The 26,534-nt window shown below is 39.1% G+C and overlaps 1 protein-coding gene, 12 non-coding genes and 1 pseudogene across 13 annotated transcripts; 1 reads left to right on the top strand and 13 right to left on the bottom strand.

Moving 5' to 3' along the window:
• Nucleotides 1–3,117: 3,117 nt before the first annotated feature.
• On the top strand, nucleotides 3,118–26,418 carry LOC105285322 (neither inactivation nor afterpotential protein C). The gene is made up of 23 exons (XM_026975396.1): nucleotides 3,118–5,005; nucleotides 5,160–5,341; nucleotides 9,947–10,051; nucleotides 16,071–16,462; nucleotides 16,538–16,628; nucleotides 16,921–17,016; nucleotides 17,114–17,299; nucleotides 17,575–17,763; nucleotides 17,841–18,040; nucleotides 18,264–18,604; nucleotides 18,707–18,917; nucleotides 19,037–19,178; nucleotides 19,333–19,791; nucleotides 20,224–20,513; nucleotides 20,658–20,917; nucleotides 21,019–21,087; nucleotides 21,253–21,431; nucleotides 21,530–21,744; nucleotides 24,613–24,710; nucleotides 25,148–25,356; nucleotides 25,575–25,771; nucleotides 25,838–25,922; nucleotides 26,113–26,418. Exons 1-23 carry the CDS (start codon nucleotides 4,786–4,788, stop codon nucleotides 26,416–26,418), a joined length of 4,722 nt encoding a protein of 1,573 aa, XP_026831197.1. The 5' UTR covers nucleotides 3,118–4,785.
• Nucleotides 10,384–10,502, bottom strand: LOC113561540. Its single transcript, XR_003406256.1, has one exon. It is a non-coding gene; the product is annotated as a 5S ribosomal RNA (ribosomal RNA).
• LOC113561562 lies at nucleotides 10,574–10,692 on the bottom strand. Its single transcript, XR_003406277.1, has one exon. It is a non-coding gene; the product is annotated as a 5S ribosomal RNA (ribosomal RNA).
• Nucleotides 10,764–10,882, bottom strand: LOC113561561. Its single transcript, XR_003406276.1, has one exon. It is a non-coding gene; the product is annotated as a 5S ribosomal RNA (ribosomal RNA).
• LOC113561539 lies at nucleotides 10,954–11,072 on the bottom strand. Its single transcript, XR_003406255.1, has one exon. It is a non-coding gene; the product is annotated as a 5S ribosomal RNA (ribosomal RNA).
• On the bottom strand, nucleotides 11,137–11,254 carry LOC113561523 (annotated as a pseudogene).
• Nucleotides 11,326–11,444, bottom strand: LOC113561538. Its single transcript, XR_003406254.1, has one exon. It is a non-coding gene; the product is annotated as a 5S ribosomal RNA (ribosomal RNA).
• LOC113561537 lies at nucleotides 11,514–11,632 on the bottom strand. Its single transcript, XR_003406253.1, has one exon. It is a non-coding gene; the product is annotated as a 5S ribosomal RNA (ribosomal RNA).
• LOC113561536 lies at nucleotides 11,704–11,822 on the bottom strand. The gene has a single exon (XR_003406252.1). It is a non-coding gene; the product is annotated as a 5S ribosomal RNA (ribosomal RNA).
• Nucleotides 11,894–12,012, bottom strand: LOC113561518. Its single transcript, XR_003406239.1, has one exon. It is a non-coding gene; the product is annotated as a 5S ribosomal RNA (ribosomal RNA).
• On the bottom strand, nucleotides 12,084–12,202 carry LOC113561535. The gene has a single exon (XR_003406251.1). It is a non-coding gene; the product is annotated as a 5S ribosomal RNA (ribosomal RNA).
• On the bottom strand, nucleotides 12,274–12,392 carry LOC113561534. The gene has a single exon (XR_003406250.1). It is a non-coding gene; the product is annotated as a 5S ribosomal RNA (ribosomal RNA).
• Nucleotides 12,459–12,577, bottom strand: LOC113561560. Its single transcript, XR_003406275.1, has one exon. It is a non-coding gene; the product is annotated as a 5S ribosomal RNA (ribosomal RNA).
• LOC113561520 lies at nucleotides 12,649–12,767 on the bottom strand. The gene has a single exon (XR_003406241.1). It is a non-coding gene; the product is annotated as a 5S ribosomal RNA (ribosomal RNA).
• Nucleotides 26,419–26,534: the final 116 nt, after the last annotated feature.

The raw sequence follows: 26,534 nt of genomic DNA, 5'->3' as shown, positions 1-26,534 counted from the left end.
TTCTTTGGTGAATATCTGCTTTTCAAGTGCTTTCAGCAGGTTCATCACGCTTGCTCCACGATCTTTTTCGTTTGACGTTGTTGTAGACGATCCATTTTTCGTCGCCTGTTATCATACGTTTCAAAAATCGATCATCTTCCTCACGTTTCAAAAGAGAATCGCAGATGTCAATACGCTTAGTGAGATGAATTTCTTTCAGCTCATGTGGTACCCAAATATCGAGCTTACTAATGTATCCAAGTCGTTTTAAATGGTTTTCAACACTCGATTTCGATATGTTAAGATTCTCAGCAATCTCTCGTGTCGTTAAACGCCGATTCGAATCGATCAGTGCCTTTATTTTGTCATCATCAATTTCGATTGGCCTTCCTGAGCGTGGTGCATCTTTCACATTAAAATCTGCAGATCGAAATTTAGTAAACCAATTTTGACACTGCCGCAGTTTTAAAGCATCTTCGCCATATACATCAGATAACTTTTTATGAGCTTGCACAGCGTTTTTCCCTTTTCGGAAGTAATAAAACAAAATATGACGAAAATGTTCTTTTTGATTTTCCATTTTGAAATCGACGGCAAACAAACAATTGTTAACGAAATCGTGTATTTTCTTTTTCTAAAACAAGCTTGAACTCTGAGTTGTTAACCTACATAATGAATTTGCGGTTTAGAATGAAGTTAGTTACATTTCAAGACATGTATGTCCATCTATTGGAAAAAAACGCAATTACTTTTTGGCCAACCCAATAGAAGACTAACTTACGGGAAAAGATTTCCAAGAAGATATAAATAACGAAATTGATATCAAAACACTGAAGCCTTTTGAACGCAATACTGTATTTCGTTACACGAGTATTTCGTTATCTCGTTAACATGAGAGAGAGAGAGAGAGAGAGAGAAACAAAGATGGAAAGTCACGGCTCGGCAAAACCTCTTTGGATATCCCAATCACGACGCGATAATGATTAAAAGAGTAAGAGGGAACGATAACGGCGCTATGCCGTCTGCAAATGCACGGTTCTTGCACAGACACGGGAGAGAGACGTGAGTTAGCCACTTGTCAGCGGTTCTCCGTGGTGCTTCCCGGCGGGGGGAGAGTGTCGAACCCTTTTCAACTGGTCCGGTCGGACCCGACCGCGCACGTTTTCGGTCCTCTGTCCCCTCTTTCCTCTTTTTTCTTCTGCCACTACTACCGTTGCCGTTTCTTCCCAGGGACTCGCGGTGCTAACATTCCGCCGTGTGGCAGGCCACCATCCTCCAAGTTCGGGCAGATATCAACTTTCCCACAGCCGCTTTTTCGGGAAATAAACGCGCGGAACGCGGGCCACTGCTCTCTCTCAGCAACTTCGCAGAAATGCAGAAACGAATACCGGAAGATCCGCTATTCGCTATGTATCGAAATGATCATTATATAAAGACTAAGCTGCGATAGATCAGCTACTGTCCAGCAACAATTATACCTGCTTGTTTTGACACATCAGTGTACATTAAGGGGGGAGCCTGCTTTAGAACGCTGAAAATAAGGTATATTTTACGAATTGTTTTTGGAGAAACTATACAGCGGATCATTATAAAACTTTAATGCATTTATTAGTACATGTTTAAAGATAAAAAAAATTATTTTTTTATTTGAATGTATCGCTTGTAGAGGTCGTCCTGGAGAAATCTTAGTGCAGCCGCGTCGCCGGCATTGCAAATTGGTGAGCATTCTCCTGCCTCCAAATTTCGTCTAAACTGAAAAATTTAAATATGTTCTCGTTATTTATGAATTCCCATCGTCGATGAACCAAAGAGAGAAGAAAAAAGTTGAAAAGTGCCAAAATGGTGGAGCTTAGAACACAAAAGTACGATTTTTAGGCAAAGGTTTTGAACTTTTTCATGCAAAAATAATTGTTTAACTTAATGTTTTTATGAATATTAAAGGTTCATCGACGATGGGAATTCATAAATAACGAGAAAATATTTCAATTTTTCAGTTTGGATGAAATTTGGAGGCGGGAGAATGCTCACCAATTTACAATGCCGGCTGCACTAAGATGCCTCCAGGACGACCTCTACAGGCGATATATTCAAATAAAAAAATAATTTTTTTTATCTTTAAACATGTACTAATAAATGCATCAAAGTTTTATAATGATCCGCTGTATAGTTTCTCCAAAAAAAATTCGTAAAATTATACCTTATTTTCAACGTTCTAAAGCAGGCTCCCCCCTTAATCACGCTCCTTCCTTGATTCAACTCTTGTACGACGAAATTCAATATTGGTATATTATCCAGCAATCATAATTCACTAGTTTAATCATTTAATTTTTTTAAATAAATACGATCAAAGAGATAGCTATACCTGTTGTCGAGGTTTACAGAGGATCATGATCATATCATTTTATCTGTAACATAAAATGATATTCTCTTCTTAAGAAGCATGGTGCCACGATCATTTAAGCTCACACTCTCCGCTAATCAATTCAACGTGGAGCAACGTAATACAAACGTTGATTCAGGAAAAGAGTTCACAGATCTGCGAAGAAGATGAGATTCACTCCCATTAACACATACCTGGAAATGGTTCCTCGTACAAATCGCGCGGAATCTTCTCACAACGCACGCGTTCGTTTCGTTGCCCCGCGATTCTTCCTTCCTTTTAAAGAGCGGGTTCGATCTCCATCTCGATTCGAGTTCCATCTCAGCTATTTAATACGCAGAAGAGGACGAGCGAAGAAGAGGGCGAGAAGGAGCGGCGGGAAAACCGAGTGACGGGGCGAGTGACGCGGAAAGCTTTTTTCTAAAATCACGGGACCCGTCCTCGTTCACCCCCTCCTCTCCTTCTTGCTCTCTCGTTCTTCATTGTCTCACGACGTGCACAGTCGAGCATCAATAATTTAGCGCCGCGTCGTATCAATAAACGTGCACCGGCACGCCGGCCCGCTGGACAAAGAGCGAAGGTGCAAAGGGGAGAGACAGAGGCAGGAAGATCCTGGAGGGCGCCCGGAGAAATCAAAGGGAAAGGACGAGAGGGAGGAAGAGGAGGAGCGATGGAGGATGGAACTGTGAATGTCCTCCTCCGGATCGAGTGGCTTTTCTTACAGCCGTTCACATATAGTCAGTGACGCGCCGTCCTCTCGCTCGAGTCGCTCTCCTTCCCTCCGACTCGATTACAAGCGGCAAAAAGCGGCATTACACGAGACACGCCGCGCCGACAAATCGACGGATTATGCCGGACGGGCGCCGACCTACCGGGAATAAATGAATTGGCTAACGACGTGACTCCTCTCGTTTCTCGCCCTGCGTGCCCGGCGGTTTCCCTTAGCGACCTGTGCGTACGCGGGGGTTAGCGCGGCTTCGCGGAAACCCGAGGATACGAAGGATGCACTGAGAGAAATGGCGAATTAATCTCGCGAATCGATTTTTGGCAGGTACTCGAACGCGCGGTGCTTAATTCGCGAGAAATATGAAATGGAATCGGAGGAATTGATCATGATATTTTCGAGAAGACGTTGTTGATTCGGTATTGCACCGAGATACAAAATGAGGTGAAAAATGGAATATTTAAGACTAAACTTTAAAAATAAAGTGAGAAAAACAGGGGGTAAGGGAATCTTTTTCATCAGTGAAACCTTAATTATGCGCGGTACCGTGGTAACATTTGAGATTAAACGATAATCCAATTAGAAACGACATACTGTTCTGAAGCTTATTAACTGTTAAGAACCGAGTAAAGAGGAATGGAAACGATCGAGATAGATCGTAAGCATGATAAAGCATTGCGTGCGCAATGAGAAAAATATTAAAAAATAAGAAATATTTGTAAGAAGAAAGTTCGTTGCGTTGTTTCGTTGTTTAAAATATATCCTACGTACAGTTCTACTCTTGCGTACTTGAAATGCCTTTGCGCAACCTAACTTGGGCTGTCATTATCATTTGCAGAAAAATTAAAGTTAATACTCACAAATAAAACACATTTTACTGATCAGAATTTACAGACATACCATAAATAAATGTTATATCATTACAAAGAACCACACAAAAGTAATAAATTTAACACTATTCCCAGGTTACTAAAAATTGTAATTACATATATTACACGTCGGTAAAATTAACAAGTTAAGAAAACTAATTTTCAGCGCACGAGAAATTCCTGACGAACGGATCTTTAATTGTCTGAGTGGAAAGAATTCAATTAAATCCCGGCACACGGGTTTAATATAATTTGATTAAAACATACGACCGATAAACAGGCAGGGATGCGAGTCAGGTTCGTAGCCAACGACGCCTTTCCGAACCTTTTCTCGCCCCATCTTTCTTCGGCAACACCCGCCGAAGCTTTCAGGAAGCAAGCTACTAATTAACGATTATCACTCGTTCACGGGGCACTCGAGTGGGAATATAATTAGCACTTACCTTTGTGAGCCGAGACGCTGTTAAAACACTCGACCGACCGATCTTGACGTCTCTTAAAATATCCCGAGAACGTCCGGAAAGTCATCTTCGATCCGGCGACTGGATCACGAGAGGAAGAGAGAAGTCGATCGTAACTTTTTTAGAGCGATTCTTCATTCGATATACACATTTCTGAGTATTCGTTCTCTGCAAAAGAGAAAGAGAAAATTACATAATTCATATTCACAAAAACTGTATTACAAAAATTGTGGATTGCTTGATAAATCATTTCGTTGAAACGTGATAGGTTTAATATGACGATCACTGACTAAATAAAAATTCACCATTCACACGACACTTTTCATGTACTCTTTAACATATTCCAAACAGTAGGAGCCGTTTACCTGCAAGATGAACGACTTCGATCACGAAGAACGGAGAGCAAGTAACGAACGGCGCGGTAACTTTCGAAATGAGTCAGGGAACATGGAGAATCGAGGGAAGAATCGAGACATGGAGACTTTTAAGCGATTGGACAGCATTCAGGATCCAGAGAAGAGATACATACTGAAAGATCGCGTCGGCTTCGGTGCATGTGGCGAAGTGTACGAGGGGATCGATCAGCAAGCTGGTATGCAGCAAAGAACGATACATAAACAAATATAAGTCAAAATGCAAAAATAAGAGTTTAGAAAAAACTTACGTAATCAAAAAGTTACGTAGTCAAAAAGTAATAACACAGAGATAAACATATTAGCTTAACTGGAAAGTCGATTATGTTTTAGGAAACAAGAGGGTCGCCATTAAGATCCAGAAACTCACGCCGGAAACACAGTGTCTGATTGTGGAGGAGTATTGTATACTTCGTGATTTCGCTGGTCATCCGAATCTTCCGGATTTTTACGGGATATATCGCAGACGATCCGCGAAGAAGTCCGAATACGATCAAATATGGTTCGTCATGGAGGTAAGTTTTGATCAATAATGATTTGAGTAGACGCCTAAGCAAGAATTATTATAAAGCCACTGTTGACTACGTTCGCGCGTAAATTCTTACTTGTTTGAACTATCATTTACAATCAGAATTTTATCAAGTTTCATAGTAAGTTATACTGGTTAACAATATACATAGCACAGAACTCCTTGGAAAAAGAAAAAAATTTTAATGGCTAGAACTTTTTCATTTATTGTCTTAACGAATTTTAAATCATCGAGAACTCTAGGCAATATGCCAAATAACAATATAAATAGCACAGAACTCCTTGGAAAAAGAAAAAAATTTTAATGGCTAGAACTTTTTCATTTATTGTCTTAATGAATTTTAAATCATCGAGAACTCTAGGCAATATGCCAAATAACAATATAAATAGCACAGAACTCCTTGGAAAAAGAAAAAAATTTTAATGGCTAGAACTTTTTCATTTATTGCCTTAACGAATTTTAAATCATCGAGAACTCTAGGCAATATGCCAAATAACAATATAAATAGCACAGAACTCCTCGGAAAAGAAAAAAATTTTAATGGCTAGAACTTTTTCATTTATTGCCTTAACGATTTTTAATCATCGAGAACTCTAGGCAATATGCCAAATAACAATATAAATAGCACAGAACTCCTCGGAAAAGAAAAAAATTTTAATGGCTAGAACTTTTTCATTTATTGTCTTAATGAATTTTAAATCATCGAGAACTCTAGGCAATATGCCAAATAACAATATAAATAGCACAGAACTCCTCGGAAAAAGAAAAAATTTCTAAGGGCTAGAACTTCTTCATTTATTGTTTTAACGAATTTTAAATCATCGAGAACTCTTCGCAATATGCTAAATAACAATATAAATAGCACAGAACTCCTCGGAAAAAGAAAAAATTTCTAAGGGCTAGAACTTCTTCATTTATTGTTTTAACGAATTTTAAATCATCGAGAACTCTTCGCAATATGCCAAATAACAATATAAATAGCACAGAACTCCTTGGAAAAAGAAAAAAATAAGTGCCTGCCTAGCGCGCGCCTGTGTTGTACTAGTACATACATAATAGCACAAGACGATTGATTCAACGAGAATATGTAATTCAACAATATAGTTATTGTCACAATCATTATTATTATTGTCGCTCTAAAGAAACTGCAGCGAAAATCATATTAACATGATGTATTCGTCATACCTTTTTCTTAACATCATAATTTTCCAATGAGTGAAAGAGAGCAAAAGAAAGAGAAAGGAAGAAAAAGAAACAGGAAAGAGACAAAAAAGAAGAAAGCACGGAGGACAGAGATGCAGAACGAAAGATGAAAGCAGAACGAAGGAGACAGGGGACGAGAAGGAGAGAAAGCGAGGCCAGAAGCGAGGGTTGCCATGTATACCCACGCTCAAAGAGAACCCGGAGGCAATTTCAAGCATTTGAGACCATCGAATACACGGATAATTTACGACACGCGCGCTCCCATTAAACAATCATTAAACTCGTTCGTGTACGCAGGTGAGGCCCGGCACGTCGCGGTCCTAATTTACGGACGGACCTCCGCGGTGCGCCCGGGACATTATTACTTATCTCGGATAAAGCGACGATAGTTGAAGTAATACGTGCATTCGAAGATCGGCCAAGTTATCTTGGCAATCGGCGCCTTTTCGGCCACGCCTTTATCATTCGAAGCGCGCCGATGCACACGGAACGTTTCTCCAAGACAGCCGCGCCGAATTTCATTAACTTTCTACAGACTTTACATGACTTCGTGGCGAGCATACTGCTCGTACCTGCCTTTTTATTAACTCCTGAAATTATACTGTCAAAAATATATATAATATATTATATTTCCGAAAACGTCGAAAGCGAGAGAAATGAAATGTACGGAGGAATACGTTACGCCGTCTTATTAAATCAGTCGACAAATATACTCATTATTAACAACTTCTTTGAAAATAACTCGGTTCCCAAAATTTTTTAAAGATACACGTATACAGGGTGTCCCGGGTTTTAACCGACAAACTGCAGGAGCATATTCTACTAGTAGAAATAAGAAAAAATTCTTATATCGAGTTTGCTTAGAAATGTTTATTACAAAGTTATAAACCAATATTGAAAAGAAATATGAGATAAGTAACAACGGATTTTTTCACAAAAATAAAAATTATCTACGCAATGATTTAGTGACGCATTTCAAAATGTTGTCCTTGCACATCGATACAAGCTAGACATCGACGTAGTACAGAATTTGTTACGGTACGACATTCCTGAAAATTTTGTTGCATCTCAGTAACTGAATTAGTAATTCGTTGCTTTAAATCTATCTGGTACTCTCCTGTTAGGAAATCTACGTTGATACTCTCGTACGGCAGCTCGTGCATTTCCGTCACAGAATCCGTACACGAAATGAATATCGGTGTATTCCTCATTTGAAAACACTTTTGGCATTCTGATAGTAATTGCTAGTTGACACGACGATTGAAATCTAACAGCTACTGTTGTGAAAGTAACAATCCTACTGAATCGTTTCAACATAGTGAACATGAATACATGTGAATACACGTAACATAAACATCTTCGACCTTCCAAATTCTACACTATGTTCCGTTGTTACTTATCTGATATTTCTTTTCAATATTGGTTTATAACTTTGTAATAAAGCATTTCTAAGCAAACTCGATATAAGAATTTTTTCTTATTTCCACTAGTAGAATATGCTCCCGCAGTTTGTCGGTTAAAACCCGGGACACCCTGTATGTATACGTCCATACGTGAAACGATGCTCCGAAAATTAAAACATTTAATTAACTGCACGAGTTACTTGATCAGTCTCGATAACTCTATACTCGGTAAAAGTAATATATATTTGACATGTTGGTACTTGATTTGATATTACGTCAGTACTGATGGCTTCCGGATAGATATCGCGTTCCATGACAGCTTGGTGCCGACGTTTCGCAGACATCACAGTCCGCATCAACAGGGCTGAGCTCCGATATTTGCTATTGTTCGTTCACGAGAACCAGTTAGATTGCCACGTTCGACTATCGATTACTACTTCCCTCTTGATGTATCTTCTCGCGAAGCATGCAGATTCTAGAGTGACACGTGAACGTGTGAAAAAATGACATAGATCCATGTGACTCTCACGATCCACTTCGGAAGCAGACTCGCGTGTTCGGAGATGAGCTAAGTATCCGCAATGAAGAACCGTAATGAGTCGCCGGTTGCGACGTTAAGCTCGCTGATTGCCGGAGATTACAAGCAATAAAGGCGCAACGCAAAGGTCGCTGCGGTGGTAGAATAGCGACGCGGTGCATCTCGTCTCGTCGACGGTGCAGCGGGAGCCGAATAACATTTTTGTAAGTCAATCAGCTTTAAGTCTCGGCTCGAACAGAAACGAGCAAGCGGTGAGATCTCAAGGGGGAAAGAGAAAAGGAGAGAGAGAGAAACACGCAACGACAATGTGGCAAGGATTTATCACCGACGATATTTCATATCGAGCGAGTTTTACGGGCACGTACGTGGAACCCTTCACGACATGCGTAGAGCCGCGGTAGTCGACGAGCACACGGAGAGGCTCTCCTAAAACACGAGTTGACGCACGAATGCAACGATCCCGTTGCGTCGCATGCAGCATCCGAAAATAAGATCTGTTGCGTATCATAAAAAATACGATACTATTTGCGATTAATTTTATAATAGCGAGACTAAGCCACTAAGGCGACATAAGTGAAAAAATGGGGAAAAGATTCTACATATATTAATGAAATTATAGTTTTCGTAAGAAGAAAATTTGACTTTCTGTGATTTGAGAAAAACTGTAAAATACGAAAAGATATGTATTAAAACTATGAAAGATCGCTGGTCACGATCTCCGGTTCGCACGAGATTATATCCAGAATTAACGTATAGAAACAAGAAATGAATCACGTTGAATCACGTTTACTCGAGATTGCCGCACGTTTCGTGCATAATTGTAAACGTACGAAGTTTATTACGTTTCGAATGTAAGTTTTCTCGACACATACGGAATGCTTAATTTCTGGAGTTGCTTGCTTCGAGTAAATTAACTTCTCTGCGTGAAGCGAAATGTACGCGTAAATAATAAATCTTCACAAGGAAAATTTTTAACAACACAAGCAAGACGCTGAACAATATAATCTTATATAAATTAATATCTGAAATCGTAAAAAAGAACGAAGAATATTAATGAATGCTAATGGAAGAGAAACCCACACGGATACTCGTGAAATCTAATTCTCGTCCCGTCCACTAATGTAGATTACTTCCTCACTTTGAATTGCATTTTTCTTATTATGTACCATATCATACAAGCAAATTATACCATAGGTAAAGAAGATTGATAATTATTGCAGGAAATATATGAGAGAAAAAGAAAGAAGAAAGAAACGTGAAAATTATTCGCGACGTTTGTTACAAATTTATATCTAAATTCAGAAAATGAGTGTAACTTGTAGCATTTTTTATTTTTAAATTTTATCTTTTTGATAATTTATTATATATAATTTATTATTTATGTTGTCTCACATTTTTCACAGATTATACAATAATTAAATTAAAAATACCGTGTTACATGTTGCAGCTCTGCGAAGGTGGGACAGTTATGGATTTTGTCCGCGGGATAATCGCAAGTGACAAGCGAATGCAGGAAGAACATATTGCCTTCATCTTGAGAGAAGTAATTAAGGTAAGTTTCCTTATTATAAATTAAAATATCGATGTATAGGGTTTACCAAAAATATGGAAACCCTTAAATTTTATTAAAACTATGCATTTTAGAAAAAACTGTTTCAGACCAAAGTTGTAAGGTGTCAAGTAACGCATTATATAGAAATATCAGCATGACCTTGAAGAGTGGTGTTAAGGTCACATGTAGGTCACCTTCAATTTCTTAAATGAAAACCCCAAATTTTTATTGCATATTTTTGTTGCTTATCGCGAGAGCTTTTCAAAAGAAAGCTTTTCTATTCCACAGAAGTATGAATGACTTTTAAGAGATAGGAAAAAGAAAAGAAAGTGTGCCAACGTCACACGGTGTTCCCAAGCGGTCACCCATCCAAGTACTAACCGTGCCCAACGTTGCTTGACTTCAGTGATCGGACGAGAACTGGTACTTTCAACGTGGTATGGATGTTGGCTGATGATGCTTCTTGTCAATTCTACAAAAGTATGAACGACTGTTACATGATAGGAAAAAGAAAAGAAAGTGTGCCAACGTCACACGGTGTTCCCAAGCGGTCACCCATCCAAGTACTAACCGTGCCCAACGCTGCTTGACTTCAGTGATCGGACGAGAACTGGTACTTTCAACGTGGTATGGATGTTGGCTGATGATGCTTCTTGTCCATTCCATAGAAGTATGAATGACTTTTAAAAGATAAGAAAAAGAAAAGAAAGTGTGCCAACGTCACACGGTGTTCCCAAGCGGTCACCCATCCAAGTACTAACCGTGCCCAACGCTGCTTGACTTCAGTGATCGGACGAGAACTGGTACTTTCAACGTGGTATGGATGTTGGCTGATGATGCTTCTTGTCCATTCCATAGAAGTATGAATGACTTTTAAAAGATAAGAAAAAGAAAAGAAAGTGTGCCAACGTCACACGGTGTTCCCAAGCGGTCACCCATCCAAGTACTAACCGTGCCCAACGTTGCTTGACTTCAGTGATCGGACGAGAACTGGTACTTTCAACGTGGTATGGATGTTGGCTGATGATGCTTCTTGTCATTCCATAAAGTATGAAGACTTTAAGATAGAAAAAGAAAAGAAAGTGTGCCAACGTCACACGGTGTTCCAAGCGGTCACCCATCCAAGTACTAACCGTGCCCAACGCTGCTTGACTTCAGTGATCGGACGAGAACTGGTACTTTCAACGTGGTATGGATGTTGGCTGATGATGCTTCTTGTCCATTCCATAGAAGTATGAATGACTTTTAAAAGATAAGAAAAAGAAAAGAAAGTGTGCCAACGTCACACGGTGTTCCCAAGCGGTCACCCATCCAAGTACTAACCGTGCCCAACGTTGCTTGACTTCAGTGATCGGACGAGAACTGGTACTTTCAACGTGGTATGGATGTTGGCTGATGATGCTTCTTGTCCATTCCATAAAGTATGAATGACTTTTAAAGATAAGAAAAAGAAAAGAAAGTGTGCCAACGTCACACGGTGTTCCCAAGCGGTCACCCATCCAAGTACTAACCGTGCCCAACGTTGCTTGACTTCAGTGATCGGACGAGAACTGGTACTTTCAACGTGGTATGGATGTTGGCTGATGATGCTTCTTGTCCATTCCATAGAAGTATGAATGACTGTTAAAAGATAAGAAAAAGAAAAGAAAGTGTGCCAACGTCACACGGTGTTCCCAAGCGGTCACCCATCCAAGTACTAACCGTGCCCAACGTTGCTTGACTTCAGTGATCGGACGAGAACTGGTACTTTCAACGTGGTATGGATGTTGGCTGATGATGCTTCTTGTCAATTCCACAAAAGTATGAACGACTGTTACATGATAGGAAAAAGAAAAGAAAGTGTGCCAACGTCACACGGTGTTCCCAAGCGGTCACCCATCCAAGTACTAACCGTGCCCAACGCTGCTTGACTTCAGTGATCGGACGAGAACTGGTACTTTCAACGTGGTATGGATGTTGACTGATGATACTTCTTGTCCATTCCATAGAAGTATGGATGACTTTTAAAAGATAAGAAAAAGAAAAGAAAGTGTGCCAACGTCACACGGTGTTCCCAAGCGGTCACCCATCCAAGTACTAACCGTGCCCAACGTTGCTTGACTTCAGTGATCGGACGAGAACTGGTACTTTCAACGTGGTATGGATGTTGGCTGATGATGCTTCTTGTCCATTCCATAGAAGTATGAATGACTTTTAAAAGATAAGAAAAAGAAAAGAAAGTGTGCCAACGTCACACGGTGTTCCCAAGCGGTCACCCATCCAAGTACTAACCGTGCCCAACGTTGCTTGACTTCAGTGATCGGACGAGAACTGGTACTTTCAACGTGGTATGGATGTTGGCTGATGATGCTTCTTGTCCATTCCATAAAGTATGAAGACTTTAAAGATAGAAAAAGAAAAGAAAGTGTGCCAACGTCACACGGTGTTCCCAAGCGGTCACCCATCCAAGTACTAACCGTGCCCAACGCTGCTTGACTTCAGTGATCGGACGAGAACTGGTACTTTCAACGTGGTATGGATGTTGGCTGATGATGCTTCTTGTCCATTCCATAGAAGTATGGATGACTTTTAAAAGATAAGAAAAAGAAAAGAAAGTGTGCCAACGTCACACGGTGTTCCCAAGCGGTCACCCATCCAAGTACTAACCGTGCCCAACGCTGCTTGACTTCAGTGATCGGACGAGAACTGGTACTTTCAACGTAGTATGGATGTTGGCTGATACTTCTTGTCCATTCCACAGAAGTATGGAGGACTGTTAAATGATAGGAAAAAGAAAAGAAAGTGTGCCAACGTCACACGGTGTTCCCAAGCGGTGCAAGTACTAACCGTGCCCGACATTGCTTGACTTCAGCGATCGGACGAGAACTTTGTAGTGTTTTGAAAAGCTCTCGAGATAAGCTCCAAGAATATGCAATAAGAATTGGGGGTTTTCATTTAAGAAATTGAAGATGACCTTCATGTGACCTTGACAATAATCTTCAAGGTTACACTGATATAGCTATGTAATGCGTTACTTGAAATCCTACAACTTTTGTCTGAAACAGTATTTTCTAAAATGCATAGTTTTCGTAAAATTTGAGAGTTCCATACGTTTTGTAAATCTTGTATACTTTTATGTTCTCTACGAAATTTTGAAATAATTGTTGATATCATAATGTGAAAATATTTGACTGACCAAAAGAGCGAGTTCGACTAAATAATTAGTTTTTGTTCAGTAATATTTAACTGGTCTTTTTCTCAATATGATTAACAGAAAACATGGTCAATTCTACCTTTACACCCAAGAGACCCAAATGAATTCGCTTTTTCCTTATTATAGGAATAAAGTAGCTACCTTGATATTATTCTCAAGCCTCTACATGTATAAGTAAGTTAAGAAACTTAATGAGAAATGAAATTGCCGTATCATTTGCCATAATAAGCCAATAATCTGACGAATCCGCGAAGTCCATATCCAGTACAAATATGTATTTTTTGTTTTGATCATTATTAACATTAATGGCAATGCAGTTAACGTAGCGATAAATTTCAACCGCCGCATTAATTGAATATTACCCCTGTTTACGACAATCGTAAAATGCAAGCCGTGTCGTTAATTTTTCCGCAAAGTTTCGAGAAAGAAAAAAGTCAGAACTGACATAGTAGATAGCGAAACGAGCCGGACGCGGATGACGCGAGTGAAGCAAACCGAGACAAATGCAATCGTGCAAGAAAAACGAAAGCAAAAAAACGTGTGACGAAGAGCAGAAAAGGAAGGATAATCGAGGAAACGAGATAGGAAGAGCTAAGTGCCCTTCCGTTTCATAGGCGGCTATGATTTTGCTTAATAGTTCATGGTCACGGCATACGGATTCGCTTATTTACAATGATACTACCTTCCATGATTCCGGTCTCTCCTAGGAGGTCGGATAATTGGCGAGGATATCGAGCTCATTTCTCAACGGACTTAAGAAGCCATGTGTGGATGAGAGGAAAAATAAAAACGAGAATCGAAGAAAGCGAATGACCGAGGCACGCCACAGGATGAAAGCTAAGTGACCGTTTCCGCTTCGATTCGTGTGTTACTGATTTTTTATTCTATATGAATCGAAGAAAAGGAAGGCTTGAAACTTGATCATTCTGACATATACTACGATATAAATGTTGATTTATTAACATGAGTCAGAAAGCGGAAAAACATCATGAGAAATAGAAACGAGGAAAGAATAGTTATTGGAATAAATAGAGATTACTGATAATAACAAAGTTAAATATAAAACAAATCGCAAATACATTCAATCCAGATAATATCATAATAATATAGTCTAATTTATATTAAAATCGGTCTTTGAACGTTAAGCATGTGCAAAATTCTTCCAGAATTTTAAAATAATCAAATGGCTCGTGTGATATCACTGTTTCTCGCAAAATCCGTTTCTTCCCCCATAGGACCGCTGAGAGAGCGCGGCAAAAGGGCACGACGCGCGTAATGGACCCGACATTCCTTCTCTCGCGAGTGGCTCATGGCTCACGGCGATAATATTTACGATCCAGGCAGTTTGTCACTAAATCATTATGTGGGTCCACCTTTCGGGTATGCCTCGTGCACGCCCAATCGTGCATGCCCTTCGCCACCGGACCCAGCGTTGGGCCCTGCACGCTTCTCGCCCACCGACTGCCCACGCCGTTCCTTCTCCACCTTGGAAACTGCACGCAACCCCCCTGTCTCCCTTGTTCTTTTTCCGTCAGCCCTTCTCCCGCTGTACCCTCTTTCCTCGCGGATATGTACGTGTTCCTTGGGCCCGGTAGCGATTCGTCCACGGTCACTCGTGCGGTAAATCAGACCACGCTGACGTTTAATGCTGGCAAATTACACGCGAAATAAATGCCCGCGAACAGCAGTGCACAGCAAGCGAACGCAGTGCTTAAAACAGAAACACAAAGAGAACACAAGAAACGGATAAAGAACGAGAGACGAATGGGGACTATTACTATGCTTCTTCTGTATGATCGTTATATCCCGTTTAAATCTTTATCCGCCAATTAACAATTGATATCCGTCGATTATTGCGTGGTATTCTGGCAATTATTTCTTGCACATTTGTGTACTCTAACTGAATATTTACTGAATATTTTCTATTCTCTCGTCTCATTTTAGAGAAACATAGTCAAATCCATTAATTAACAAAATGTAAATTTAAGAATGTAAGCGTCAATTTGTAGCATGGATCTCTACAAATTACAAGAAAGTGAGAATTAATTCAAATCATTAGTGATCTGAGATATTAGGACCAAATGTCCTAATAGTCCTAATATAAATCATAAAAAGTCGGAAAATATTTCAACAAGAGAAAAATAGTTGCATATGAATAAATAAATATATAAATAATAAATACTGCATAAATAAATCATTTTGATTAATTAAAAATCAATAATAAAATTTATCTTTCATGGTGCGTGATTTTTCCAAAAGAGAGCTCAGCTTTAAGAATGCGGAATGCCTCTTGAAACACGACTCGCTGATGAGCCAGGTATTAATGATTTCATGCCCGTGCCATGTCGAAACTGCTCACTGACCCGCGCTTGTTACACGCCGTGAACACGACCGGCCGCAAATTATAGATCGTTCAATTTGCAGTAAATCCATAAAGACGATGCTCGCGCGAGACGCTGAAGGTGCCGAGTTACCAACTTTCCTTCCGCATCATCGTGCCTCGAGTATATTCCGTGCACTTTATTTTCAGATTTGAGCACCTCGAAAATTTCTTGTGATCTCGATAATATTTTTGATCCTTTGTGCTTGTCAATTTTTTAATTAAATCAATTAATCGCGACAAAATCAATAGTTTTTTCATTGCTGAATAGATACATATTATAATAATAGTTTGTCGTAAAAAAATGTAACTCAATTGTTGTGACATAATTTGGTCTATCTCAAATAGTAATTTTTCAAGTTTAAAAAAAATTTTAATTTTCATAAAATAAATTGATATATGCAATATTAAAGCTAAGTATCACGTGACCGCATTTCTCATTTCAGGCTTTGATCCATCTGCACGAGCACAATGTGATACACAGAGATATCCGCGGTAACAACATCGTTCTTACGAAGGAAGGGGAAATAAAGTTGGTGGATTTCGGACTTTCCAGAATGGTGAAAACCGAGTCTGGAAAAGGTCATACCTACATAGGTTCACCGTCCTGGATGGCACCGGAAGTCATTAGCGGCAAAAGCAACGCGACCGACGTTGGGTACGACAGCCGGGTTGACGTATGGGCGATCGGCATTACGGTGATAGAGCTGGCCGATGGCAAGGCGCCCTTTGAGGACATGCATCCAACGCGTGCTCTCTTCCAGATCGTTCGGAATCCACCGCCAACCCTCTACCGGCCCGCCAACTGGTCAGGGAATCTCAACGACTTCATCGCGGAGTACGTGACCAGTTACAATTATGAAAGTCATTTTATTAGAACGAAATGACACGATACGACTACGATACGTTTCAGATGCCTCGAAAAAAATCCCAAGAATAGGCCATACATGGCGGAGATCATCGAGCATCCCTTTTTGTCAGAGCTACCCGAAAACGATTATCCGGTAATCTGTGATTTTTTGATGCGACATGAGCACTAATAAATTGCTGAGCATAGATATAAACTAATTATTTGTGATTTCTGAACTACAAATCAAGTTTCCAACTGTGATTATAAAAACACAAACTCTTGTTTTGATCTTTTTTGATTGATCTTTTATTATTCTCAATTAATTGTTGAATTTATTACCATAATCAAAATTATAGTAATAAGTATAAATGGAAAAAGTTTGTCACTTCAAGTTTTAACGATTGTAATAGATCATACGTAATATTTCTCAAAATTTGGATTTTTAGTTGACGCAAGAAATTAAGACACTGGCAATGGACGTCTTTAAGAGAGGCAAGGAAGGAAGAAAAGCAGAATCGATAATTCATAAAGGTTTCTTGAAGGTAACGATCGTGGGTAAACTACAAGATAAATCAGATTTAATAATCTATTAGTAGTCCCATGCATCTCAGAATAAAAATTAATCAACTTGCTCGACAGACTTGTCAGGATGAACCATCGGAGCAAATGATCACGGAGGATCTGGCGGCACTGGATATTCTAACTGATGACGTGATCCTGAATGAACTTTGCGAGAGGCTACAGCGGGGTGAATATCACACGTTTGTCGGCGACGTGCTACTGATACTTAATCCAAACGAAGAACATAATATTTACGACACTTCCGTAAGTCTTATATCGAATTAGTAATTTGGATTTTTAGTTGTCTTTCTCTCTCTGTACACACATGGAGAATAATTTTATTTTAAATTTATCTATTAACAGAAAAGATATAATTAATTTTTCTCGCGAAATCAGTATTCAGTCATCAATTGTTAATGATTACGATGTTAACAGCTGAAAAAAATTAAACAGCAAAATTGCATTCAATAATTGTATATTAAAAATAATTATATAATTTCAAGTTATAACAAAAATCTGAATCTCTTTTTTATTTACAGTATCACGCAAAGTATCAATGCAAATCGCGGTCGGACAATGCGCCTCACATTTATACCGTGGCGGACAGCGCGTTTCAGGGCGTTATGCATAACGAGGAACCGCAACACATATTATTGGCCGGTGAGAGCAACTCCGGAAAAACGACAAACATGCTATACCTAGTGGAGCATCTTATATTCCTCGGAAAAGTGAGCTCAACGTGCATATTTAGTATCTAAACAATAGGATTCGCAAAAACCTGCTTATATGTTTCTCTTTTCTTCAGAGTGTGAACGATACTGGAGCGAAAGTGCAGAGTGCCATAAAAATTATTCATGCCTTTACCAACGCGGCTACACTGCTAAATGCTAATTCCACCAGATGCATATTGCAGGTACAAATGACTTTCGGCTCGACCAGCAAAGTATCAGGTGCGATATTCTGGTTATATCAATTGGAAAAGTGGCGTATCTCCACTCGCGACAGGTAAATTATTTGTCAATAAAATTACATTTGTCTAACGTTCTGTAAACTATGCTCTTAATCTTTTTACTACAGATCTCTTTGAGTTTTTAATAATTTTTAACGTTACCAGATAAATCAAATATATCGTTGCAAAATCTGAAATGGGTTGACAAAATTACATAATCGAATAGAATAATGTTCAGAAAGTGTGTGCTGACATCGTAACAGTCAAATGCTTTTCCAGAAATCAGTCAAACTTCCATGCCTTTTACTACTTTTATGACGGTCTCGAGGCATCAGGGAAATTAAAGAAGTACTGTCTACCAGGTGGAAGAAGACTTCGATATCTCAGAATAACCGACAAGAGCGCTGAGAAGAAACGAGCGTTCATAGTACGAGACGCTCCGCAGAAGAACGCAGTGCAGTTCGAGAAACTTATCGAAAATCTGAAGTTTATGGATATGGAGGAACATTGCGAGACTATTTGGAAAATCCTCGCAGCTATTTTGATTCTCGGAGAGATTCGATTTGTCGAAGGTAGTAACGGGGAGGCCGAATTGGACAACAACCAGGCCGCTAACAGAGGTAAGAAGTCCAACATTTGAAAATTTAACACCGATTGACGCATCATGAATTTTATTCTGACACTAGTAGATTCGAGAACCGATCAACCATGTTAAATTGCAGTTGCGGAACTCCTCGGTTTAGACCAGAAGAAATTTATTTGGGCTCTAATTAATTATTGCTTGATCGTGAAAGGATCGGCAACACGCAGAAAACACACTTGCGAAGGAGCGAAAGAAGCACGGGATGTCCTGGCGAATACTCTTTATCAACGTTTAGTGGACTGGATAATCAACGTCATCAACTATAAGCTCTCGATAACTCGTAGCCTTTAGTAAGTTACACAGAACTTTCATAAGGTTGCATAAAATCGAAAAAATAAAGTCTAAATGAATAGACACAATGCATAGATCATTGCTGAGAACCTTTTCTAAGTTGTGTTTTAATTTCGAGTGGCGACAAATATTCCATCAGTATTCTCGATTACTTCGGATTCGAGTGTTTCTCGGTGAACCGATTAGAGCAGCTGCTGGTGAACACGGTGAACGAACAAATGCAATATTATTACAACCAAAGAATATTCGCCTGGGAAATGGTAAGTTTTTTAATCTGATTACTTAATTCGAATTAATTAAGTTGCGATCATAAGAGCCTCTGCGTTTAAATTATCAATATCCTATAAGAATAGTTTAATATTATGAACCAGACGAGAGAATCTGTACTCTATGTATAGTGTTTCACGGTTTTAGCAAGAACAAGAAGAGGAAGATATACCTATGCGAAAGTTGCGGTTTTACGACAACAAGGAAGCGATCGATCAACTAATGAGCAAGGAGAATGGTCTCTTTTACATTATCGATGACGCCTCGCGAGAACTGCAGGACGCACAATATATCCTCGAGAGAATCAAAGAGCGTAGATGTAACATCCACGTGAAACCGGTGAGCTCGCATGAGTTTACAATCGCACATTACACCGGCAAACTGATTTACGATGCCAGCGAGATGATCATAAAAAATCGAGACTTTGTGCCGCCAGAAATGATCGGCACGCTAAGATTTTCGTCGCACGATGCAGTTATGCAGATGTTTACTAACAAGCTGACAAAGTCGGGCAATCTAACGATCGTTCATGAAAATTGTGTCACGACGGAGAAAACGTCGAAGAAGAAATGGAGTGCTCTTATGCAGGAGTCCTCCAAGATTCGAGTAAGTGACCAATTGAAAAATAATCTTTTATAAAAATTAATCTTTTAAGGGAAAGCTGGAACGCAAATTACGTTGCACGCATTACCGCACTGCACACCGCATTATCGAAATAATGTTGGTAGTCTGTTGCAGTTGCAGTCCAGTTGACGTTATAAATGCTTCGAAATACTTCGCATCCCGTTTCTTCGTTCTAAGAAAAAGAACGAGGAGAAATACAGAGTATTTAGAAGCATTTTACACATATGTAATTATTACGTCTTCCGAATATATCAATAATGTCGATAATCAACGATGTCGGTCAATTACTTCTTTTTTAGTTTCATTTAAATGATGACGCTTTTGCGACGGAGTTCGCCAGCCACTCCAGGATTCCCTTAAGTAATTACAATTTTGGCAATTATTTATATTACATATTTTACTTAAATTTGACAGAAATACAATACTGCGTCCAGAGGACAATACTCTCAGTCCCGCAAGATGCGGACGTGTTCGTCGACATTCAGAGCAACGGGCCTCGAAATTTTGAAAAATCTTGCAGTAGGTGCGGGAAGCGGCGGCACTCATTTTGTTCGATGCATACGCTCCGATTTGAATAATGTACCTCGCGGCTTTTATCGGGAAGTCGTCAGACAGCAAATTAGAGCGTTAGCAGTCTTAGATACTGCGAAAGCCAAACAACGCGGTTATCCGTATAGGCTACCCTTCCAAGAATTCCTTCGAAGGTAATTTAAATAATACTCGAATTAGAAAATAGAAAATTATATAAATACCTGCATCCATTAACTTTAATAAAAGAGCTGGACACGGAGAAACGGTCATTTCTCTTAGATGAGTATAATATGTAAAGATTATGTTTTCAATTACAGATACAAATTTCTAGCCTTTGATTTTAACGAAACAGTCGAGGTGACGAAGGATAATTGCAGATTACTTTTGATCAGACTGAAGATGGAAGGCTGGATCATTGGCAAAACTAAGGTTTTCTTGAAATATTACAATGAGGAGTATCTGTCGCATTTATACGAGACGCAAGTAAGAAAAATCGTAAAAGTGCAGTGCATGATGCGTGCCTTCTTAGCGCGCAAAAGTATCGCGTTAAAGATTAAGGACATCAAGAAAAATATTGGTAAGTAAATTCGTCATGTTGCAAGAATCATGAAATATATCGAAATATTTGCTGATTTGCTGATTATTAAACGTAATTGTAAAACTTTTTACGCATTTCAGTAAAGAAGGCATCGATCAAAAAAAACGATTCGATCACGGAGGATGAAGCAGCAGTAATGATACAAAAAGGTAAGTAACAGCGAACATTATTAATGTCAGTACTGATGGCAGTAGTAATAGCCGTGAGGGCCTTAAAGTCAGAACATTATTAATCATTAATCAATGAGATTTTGAATTTAATAATACTAAGATTCAAATCTTCATCTTTCATCATTATTACATCTGTTTTACTAGCATATAGGGGACATGCGGTACGAAAAGAAATGAAGCCCTTACTCAAAGGAGAGATGAGTCAAGAAACAAAGGACTTTATCAAATTTTACTGCAGTAAATGGAGATCGAAGAGCATATTTCAAGTTCTATTACGATATCGTGCAGCCCGTTATCAAGATCTCGTGCAGCTTTCGCAACAGGTATTCTCATTTTATATTACATGCAATAATCTAATAATATACAAATAATGTAATATGATAATTAATAAAGAATTTTATATTATTTCGAATACTCACAGGTTCACCTATATAACCAATCGATAGTGGCAGCCTTGGAGAAATCGAATAAGCACGTATCTCTCGAAAAAGTCGATCCGAATGCCAAAATTGATGCCGTAGGCAACGTAAAACCCCCTCAAGTTCACAAACTACCTTTCAATTTGCAACAAGAATTTTCGTGCTTCGACACAAGCTACATGAATGATCCTGCAAAAGCGAACGTTAAACGTGCAGGGTGAGTCGCCTGAAATGCGTGACGATAGTGTTTACGTACTCGTAAAATATTATAAAAATTTGTAAAATAACCTATCGCTATACACGTACGAGTAAAGCATCTGGATTTACTCACCAATCGCTCTTCCACTCGTCGACCTCGTCGACTCACTTCACTTCGGTCGAATGCTGCAAAAAATGATTAATAAACGTGAAAAACGGAACGGAGCATCACTCGGCGATAGACGCGGCGCGAAACATAGCGAACCAATATGGCGGCTGCGCAGTTGTCTACGCGCATATCGCGAGAAGCAAATGTTGGTCGGAATTGCGTTTGGAATTATTAACGATTCACTGTCACATTCATTGACTGCGCCACTTGTGTGATACGACGTTAGTATTGATCGTGTCCGTGATACATCTCAAGCTTGTATAATGGCTGGTCGTGAAATATACGTATAAAACTTGTGAACGTGCTCACCTATCTTTGTTCCACCACCGAATGGCCTCGACCAAATTCCGTGACTCTCGTAAATCGGAAAAGGGCGGAAAAGGCACGCGTGCGCGGCCGAATTGATACGTTGCAGCGATCGCTCGGAATACATTTGGTACTTTCGACACTTGTTTGCAGCTGCGAGTTACCTCGAACGATTGATAACGAGAAATTATGGAACGGAGTGCCCCGACGAAACAACGCAGCGCGAAACGTAGCGAACTAAACATGGCGGCTGCGCAGTTGACTCACGCGCATGTGCCGGCGCGCAAAGGCGCGTATCGAAAAATGTTTATTAGACACGTAAGCGCGTTTAGAATTAGAGTTTATCACATGTGTCGATAGTGATAGCACACATTGCGTCATTTTATATTGACGTTAATCGTATTCGCAGTGCATTATTAAGATTTGTAAAATGATCACTTGCTTAGCAGTAAGAAGTGACCAATCGAAATCGATTATTTCAAAAACTGACCGGGAACTGTTACTTCTTACTGCTTACTGCCATTGTAGAATGGGCTTTATGTTATATTTTTATAAAGTTAAAGTGAGTGAATTTACTCACCGCTCTTTCATCAGCAACATCTTGATTAAGCGCCAACCTTCCAACTTGAAAAGGAAAGCGAATATCGGACAATATATTGGGTCGTCCGGAAAGTTCGTGCCGATTTTGAAGGAAAATTCAAAGGCAACATTTTTTTATGTCGATCAATATTTATTGACTTATGTATGCACCGTTTTGTTTCACAACTTTTGTCCATCTTTCACGCAGCTGGAAGATTTCATTCTCCCAGAACTTCTTAGGTTTCTCGGCGAAAAACTCCTCAAGGTGGTTTTTTATGTCGATCAAAGAGTTGAAGTTCTTGCCGCTAAGAGAATTTTGCAAAGACCTAAATAAGTGAAAGTCTGAAGGTGCAATGTCTGGTGAATACGGGGGGTGAGGTGGCACATCCCAGCCAAACTCCAACAATTTTTGTTGGGTAGTCAAAGAAACATGAGGTCTGGCATTGTCCTGATGGAACACGACGCCCTTCCTATTAGCTAATTCTGGACGTTTTTCCTGAATCGCTGTCTTTAATTCGTCCAGTTGCGAGCAGTACTTATCTGCATTTATCGTTTAGTTGTGTGGTAGGAGCTCATAATATAGGATTCCTTTCCAACCCCACCAGACACGGAGTATGACTTTTTTTGGATGAAGGCCAGCTTTCGGAGTGGTTAATGCTGGTTCATTTCGCTTACCCCAGGATCTTTTTCGTTCTACATTGTTGTAAATGATCCATTTTTCGTCACCCGTCACTAATTGCTTAAAAAATGGTACGTTTTCGTTGCGCTTGTACAGCGAGTCGCAGATGGAAATGCGATCCATTAAATTTTTTTCGGCCAAATTATGCGGAACCCATACATCATAGCGACTTACATAACCAAGCTCGTGGACAGTGGTTTTCGATATTTTCAGTATCTCTGCTAATTCACGTGTCGTGTAGCGCGGGTTATTCTCGATCAGTGCTTAATTTGGTCATCATCAATAGTAGAGGGTCTGCCCGGGCGTTCTTGGTCTTTAAGGTTAAAATCACCAGCTCTAAACTTAGCGAACCACTTGCGTACGGTTCTTTCAGCTAAAGCGCCTTCTCCGTAAACAGAACATACCAAATTTGTTGCTTGTGAGGCATTTTTGCCTTTCCGGTAATAGAAAAGCATCAAGTGTCTAAAATATTCTTTGTTTTCTTCCATCTTCAAAAGAGTACAAAACTGACACGAATCAATTTATCTGAAACAACTTTTTTTCTAAAGATGCGTTGAAATGTCACCTTTAAGCATATGTATATAAATCGTATGTTTTCAATAACATTGATATATTCAGACATGTTCCAACGCCATCTATTAAAAATCGGCACGAACTTTCCGGACGACCCAATAGTAAAAACAACACGCGCGTATTAATATATTACAATGTCCGACTGGTACATTTTGTAACATAGTGTCGTGCATCAGGCCTGACACCAGCTTGGTAACAATTTTCAAAGTATGCCAACAATTTAAAAATTATGCACAAAGCGTTAACATCTCGTGCGATATATCACGAATAAACTGTATTGCAAAATATTGTTTTGTAATATTTGACGTGTAAAATAATTCGGTAATTTTCAATTAAGATTAATTTTTATCTAAAACAATTGATGACTCGCTTTTACATCATACATGTGGACTTTTGTAAATTTGTTGATGACAACACTTCTTGAGAATGCAGAATAATTTGAAAAATTAAATATTTAAATTTGAAATATGTATATATTATATATATATGTACTTACCAGAGAAATGAGCGATAAAAACATCGAATTAATTTGCCCAGCTTTGACTCTCTACAAAACTAAAAATATTCTTTGTCCTGTATAGATCTATATATACGTTGAGCGATGATGAGCATGAATCTTGGGATGGACCGTTACGTAGACAAACTGTACCCTGGGCCAACAATAATGTTTACACCAGAGGTATTCATATTACATCGCAACTAACCGACTCAAAAAATTTACAGAAAACACAAATCCAAAATTCTAAAAAAGTACTTTAATAAATTCGTTCTTTAAATAGTAATTTAATGTTCCATCACAATTTGTTACGTAGATATCACTTGTATATTTTAATACTACTCTTTTAAAAAATTCATTTAAAAACTATTTCATAATCTTATTTAATAGATGATCATGCTAATATACAATCATACAATATAAAATCCATTAAAATTTTTAAATTCGTTAAAAAGGCTCGAAATAGCAAATTCAGTTTACAAAAACCTGTCTTCTGCAAAAATATATGATTACATAAAATCTATGTAAAAATGTAATCATATTACATAAAAATTTATGGTATTTATCGTACCAAGAATATAGAAATATATTAAAAAACAGTTGCATGATGTATTTTTCAGACGTCGGGGTTCAAACGACGAACTCGCCACATCGCGTGCCGCTTCATCGTGCATCGATCGGCGGAGACCAAAGTTTGATCAACACTCCATTCACCAGGGATCCTGATGTTCCAATTCATTGTCCACCGCAGGAAGCATCCCGCAATAATAGCATCTGTAGCTATCCACCTTCGAGCAACCATGGGTCCGAGTCCCATATTTCTTATTCTGTAAGTTTCCAACAAGCCGTTAATCGTTAACGTTAAATAATTCAACTTGTTTAACTTCTGATGCGTAATATTAAATGCCGATATCAAAAGAAATGTGATAATAGTATCCAGATTGCAAACGATAATTTGGAGAAAAATAAGAGGATTTATATTAAAACGTAAAATTGCAATTACAATTATTTGATGCTGATTGATAACGTCTTTACGTTTTTGTTTAGAACATCAATAATCAGAGATCTAGGCACTTCAGAAAGAAAGCAGCACCGCCACCAATACCAATCAATGAGAAACGACCCACGGCGATGCGCAATTTTAACAGTCACGAATCAGATGTTCGAAACAGAAATAGCATAGACGGAAATGCGAATTGGCAATTTGAAGATAGAACTAATCGCAATATTAGCAGTAATATACGGTATGGTCATTGTTGAGATGAATCTGCCGACGTTCTCCTCTTGACAATCCTTCGTTTTCGTTACAGCGTGAATCCCATCAAAGAATTGGAAATGATCGGACGCAGAAACAACGATGACGAGAACGATGATGTACCTCCATTCAATTTTCAAGTAAGACATCTTATATAACTTTGTTGTCATTGTTGGATAAAAGTACCACCCTGGAACATCGAAAAAAATATATACAAATTGATTTGTCCGTTTAAATATAAGAATAACTTAATATTATTTAACAAATCGATTTAATATTAATTGTTTCTTAACGAAATGCCGATTTATCGAAATGATTACGTTACCGTAGGCGATGCTGCGTAAAACACCTCATCAGCGTGCTTCGATGAAACGTAATCCCGTGTACGAGAGTGCCGCACCGCCATCACGGCTGCGGTTCCATCATCGCGACAGCGAAGACTTGTGCGATACGAATATCGCCTACAAGAGCGGTAGCCGCAAGGATTCGCCAGAGTGGAGCCCGAACGAGATGATCCTCATGTCAGAAAAGTACGCCAGGGAGGCTGCATGGGATGAGGAACGCACCACCGACGGTGACACCATTACAGAGATTGCACCAGGCATCGTTATCAAAGGCCGTGTAGCTGAGCTATAAATCATCGAACAGAAAGCGACCCTGAAAGAGCAGCTAATCCTGATTATGCTTAGCTAAATTGTTTCTATCACCTTTCATTAGATATAACGATTTAGTTAATCCATTACTATTGAATA

This window comes from Ooceraea biroi, chromosome 2 (assembly GCF_003672135.1).
Source record: "Ooceraea biroi isolate clonal line C1 chromosome 2, Obir_v5.4, whole genome shotgun sequence".
In the NCBI taxonomy this organism is placed as follows: Eukaryota; Metazoa; Arthropoda; class Insecta; order Hymenoptera; family Formicidae; genus Ooceraea; species Ooceraea biroi.
Note: the sequence above shows the minus strand (reverse complement) of the source record. Positions and strands in the feature narration are given on the sequence as shown.